The sequence below is a fragment of the Palaemon carinicauda genome, chromosome 27, assembly GCF_036898095.1.
Source record: "Palaemon carinicauda isolate YSFRI2023 chromosome 27, ASM3689809v2, whole genome shotgun sequence".
Taxonomy (NCBI): domain Eukaryota; kingdom Metazoa; phylum Arthropoda; class Malacostraca; order Decapoda; family Palaemonidae; genus Palaemon; species Palaemon carinicauda.
In genome coordinates, this window is record NC_090751.1 from 47,945,778 (window position 1) to 47,950,777 (window position 5,000).

At 31.9% G+C, this 5,000-nt stretch overlaps 1 protein-coding gene across 1 annotated transcript in view; it reads right to left on the minus strand.

The window, feature by feature from the left end:
- Positions 1 to 5,000, minus strand: part of LOC137620891 (G-protein coupled receptor GRL101-like) — a 464,398-nt gene that overhangs the window by 244,681 nt on the left and 214,717 nt on the right. The window contains exon 5 of the mRNA XM_068351336.1: positions 3,445 to 3,594. Coding sequence (XP_068207437.1) covers positions 3,445 to 3,594 — 150 coding nt within the window. The remainder of the gene's footprint in view (positions 1 to 3,444; positions 3,595 to 5,000) is intronic.

Sequence of the window (5,000 nt, forward strand, 5' to 3'; positions counted from 1 at the left end):
TTTCTAGCACCTCGCTCAGTCTTGATAAATTCCATTTTGCTCATGGGCCATAGTGAAATGTTTAATATTAGAGATTTAAGAACAGAAATTGTTTCAAACTACCATATTATTCTGCTAACTATTCTTGAACAATAATACTATCAATGATTAGATACTTAAAAACAGAAATTATTTCAAACTACCATTAATTTCGACGAATTGTCATTCTACCAATTGTCCTTCGACAAGCAAAAGAACTCTACTTCAACAAACTAAAAGACCATTGTACAGAGGCTATGGTACTGTCCAAGACCAGAAAACAATGGTTTGATTTCGGAGTTTCCTTCTCCTAGAAGAGCTGATAACCCAAGGTAATGAGTCTCTTCTATACTTACCAAGAGGAAAGTGGTCACTGAACAATTACATTGCAGTAGTTAACCCCTAGGGTGAGGAAGAATTGTTTGCTAATCTCATTGTTGTTAGGTGTATGGGGACAGAGAAGATATGTAAAGAATTGGCCAGACTATTCGGTGTATGTGTAGGCAAAATTAAAATGAGCAGTAACCAGAGAGAAGGATTCAATGTAGTACTGTCTAGCTAGTCAAAGGACCCAATAACTCTCTACCGATAGTATCTCAACGGGTGACTGGTGCCCCGGCCAACCTACTACTACTTTATATATATATATATATATATATATATATATATATATATATAATGTATATATATATACACACATACATACATACATATATATATATACATACATACATACATATATATATATATATATATATATACCTTACATGATAAAGAAGACCTATGTGTCTGGAATATATATATATATATATATATATATATATATATATATATATATATACATATATATATACATATACATATATATATATACATACATATATATATATATATATATATATATATCATATATATCAGTCCCACATCGGCATTGCCAGACGTGACATACAACTACTCTGTTTTTCCCCGTCCCTCAGGTACGGGGAGATGAGTAGTCATACCCCGGTAAGAGGGGGTCGCCCGATAGGTGCACTCGAAACTATAATCTGTGTGTGTGCATATCTATCTATTTTTGACTGCTAGAGTACACTGTAGTCAGACCATTGTAAAATCAAGGTGGGGGGGGGATATACCCATGTACAGTACACCGTCGCCTTAAGCTTGTCGCACACTGAGCCGGAACGGAACCGCCCGATCAGAACCGAAACGTCCGATAGGAATCGAAAGCATGCATTCTTACCTGACTGAGCACACTGGGCCAGAACCGAACGGAACTGATGCGCCAGAACATAACGGAACCGACACAGTATTCTTTGAAAAATATTTTTTTCTGAAGCGTCGGTGGCGTCTGACAGGCTAGGCATGCGCAGAACGACTGCAGCGGTTGTTTTGGAGAGGGTTGCCAAGGAATTCGGAGGTTATAGCGTGTATTGTCTTTAGTTAAAGTGATAGCAACCAATATTTTTCTGATGTCAGAAATTTGACGAATGTATTTTAATAACAATGATGTAAATATATGATTTAATACAAAGATTTTAGGAGTGATTATTATTTATTATTATTGTTTATTATTATTATCATTATTTTTTTTTTTTGCTGATGTCAGAAATTTGACGAATGTACTTTAATAACAATGATGTGAACTTATGATTTAATAAAAAGAATTTTGGAGTGATTATTAATTATTATTATTATTATTATTATTATTATTATTATTATTATTATTATTATTATTATTTCTTTTTTGAAAACATATAAACATCTGGCTTATGGATTCGATAAAAAATTGATATACAGAATATCTAATCATTGTAACATCAATTAAATAAAAACTCAGTTATGATTAAGGAAAACTTCCTTCATTTATATAAAATTTTGCGTTGGTTCCGTTCTGTGGCTTCTGGCTCAGTGAGCGTGCTGAGCGTCGTTTCTGCTCTGTTCTGAGGCTTCGGTGTCTTAGGCGGCGGTTCCGTTCCGGCTCAGTGTGCAACAAGCTTTACTGTCTTAATAAGCGAGGCGCCAATTACCTGATATAGGTCAAAGACATTACAGTTTGGTAAATACACCGCTATAATATAAACATAAATATTTAAGCATATTGAAGGAAATTAAACCTATAATGCATTAAACATTTATAAAACAAAGTATGTCGCATACATATTTACAAGTTGCTGTTACGATTCCCTGTTGCACACAGGCTCAGCGTAGCTGTTATTTGAGCCGTGTGTAATGAATGGGTCAATCTGATTGGAGCTTATAAGAAAGTTTAAGATTTAAGATAGACAATCCATACGATTCAAGAGAGCTTTTTTTTTTAATATTACCTGCACTAGTGACAGACAGCCACTCCACTGTTAACTTTATGTTACCAAAGACATAATGGTATCTAAGTAAGCTCGCTCGCATTTACATAGCTAAACTAATTATTTCAATGTAAGTCAGTATTTTCTGCAGGACACACATTACGAATAAATTTTCGAAGATATTTTAAAGGCAATTAATTGAACATCTACAAGGAGAGAGAGAGAGAGAGAGAGAGAGAGAGAGAGAGAGAGAGAGAGAGAGAGAGAGAGAGAGAGAGAGAGAATGTCCATGCTGTAAATAATATCTCACTCACTTCATATTGTGTTCATAGAGAGACATATAGTATACACATATTTCATGCCTGACAACGCAACAACAAATTTAGCGCCTCAGTGACGGCGTAGGATGAAACATGACAACATCGTGTGAGGGAATATTCACGGCTTGCACCCAACCCCCTCTTCAAAACCTTATATTTAGATTGGTGGGATTAGAGTGTGTATGTATGTATATATATTATATACACTGTATATGTGTATATATGCATATATATATATATATATATATATATATATATATATATATATATATATATATATATATATATATATATATATATATATATATATATTTATATACACATATATATTGCACAGCATAACGTCAGCTGTTTGGCGACTAATATAATGTAAATTGTATTTCTGTTCTAGTTTGGTTACAGGAAATTAGTTTAGTTTCCTCCCATGAACATTTTACGTTTTATATCCTCGACTTTCAATAATGAAGGATGTGACTCCATTATGTATTTAAATTTGTGAAATTTATATATATATATATGTATATATATATATACATATATATATATATATATATACTGTATATAAAACTCCACAAAATTGAATGCACAATGGAATCACGCGGAAAATGCTTAAGGCAGAAAATTAAATAAAACTTATTTCTTGAAACCAAACAAGAACAGGTATACAATTTACATTAAATTTGTCGCCAAACAGATGTCGTTAAGCACAGCAGACTCTGATTCTTAATATCATCCTGCAAGAAAAATCACAAGGATAAAAAACTAATAGAAGGGAATAAAAACGAGGGACGAAAATAACTCACCACAGCCAGTTTCGTCCGAAATCTGCTCCCCGTTGTGACAGTGATTGAAACCATCGCATATGCTTTGAACAGCAACGCACCTATCCTTGCTTCTTTGATACGCGTTCACTACACATGTAATGGCTTCTTTTACCCGACAGATTGCAGTTCCTAGAAGAAGAAAAAAAGGAGGAGCATAATCATGGGGCAAGAAACTGATGATATATTGATGAGACAAAGGTACAAAAAACAACCAATGATGGTGTTCAGGTATACTAAAGAAAACATTGGTCAAGGTCACAAGAAATTTTATTTGTTAGGAAGTCTTGTAAAGGGACACACCAACAACTTTTATTAACTTAATAAAAAAAACCTTTCCCGTTTTAACAGAAGATTAATTATGATTTTTTTTTACACATGCGTTTCCTTGAGAATTCACAAGTGCAGATCTCACTCGTTATATCTGAACATTCAATGCAATAAGCAAAGTTGGTATCTGAAGAGCATTTTAGAGAGGATCTAAATCCCAATTACCGCTGATAGCTATTTGAGCCATTACTTTGAGGATTTTATTCTAAAAGGCTATAGATTCTGGGTTGTAAAATAAACAATCAGAGTAACATTTTACATTAGCAGTATGAAAAGAATAATGAAGGTAATAAAAATCGATTTTTATGGCACCATAATTTCAAGTATCGTGAAAAAAAAGTAAGTGTAATAAATACCCCTTGCTAACAAACATTATAAAGTTATCATCTGCAATGCCAAAAAACGTAGATGCACACTGCAGGTCTGATAAATAATAAAGTCTAATAATCCACTGCCTTAAATGCTTATCTAACCTTTACAGGTCTCAGTTAATGAGCCAAGCACAGCATTTTCATATCAATTTAAATATATCACACTGAAATAGAAATGATTTAGAAAAAAAAAAGATACCTAATTATAATATATTACAATAAAATTAATAAGATTAAAATAATGATCTTCAAACTTGGAATTGAGCATCAAAAGCAACGCTATGAGCAAGAAAATATTGTATTCCGAAACATGAAAAGATAAGCAATTGGTATTGTGTTCTTGACGAATGAGCTAAATTGCGACATTTATGCTTTTCCCCAAGTCTGAGAATTAGTTATAACACAGCTTTTTTTCTATTTACTACAATTCACGCACGACTGGAAAAGATTTGATGTAGAAAAGGCCCAGGAAATTATATGTAGTCTGGGCGCTGTTGGACATCACTGGGGTCTCTCTCTCTCTCTCTCTCTCTCTCTCTCTCTCTCTCTCTCTCTCTCTCTCTATCTATATATATATTTATTTATATACATATACCGTATATATATATATATATATATATATATATATATATATATATATATATATATATATACATATACACACATTTATATATACATACTGTATCTATACACTTATATATATATATATATATATATATATATATATATATATATATATATATATATCCATTTATATATATACATATATATATACACTTAATATATATATATATATATATATATATATATATATATCCATTTATATATATACATATA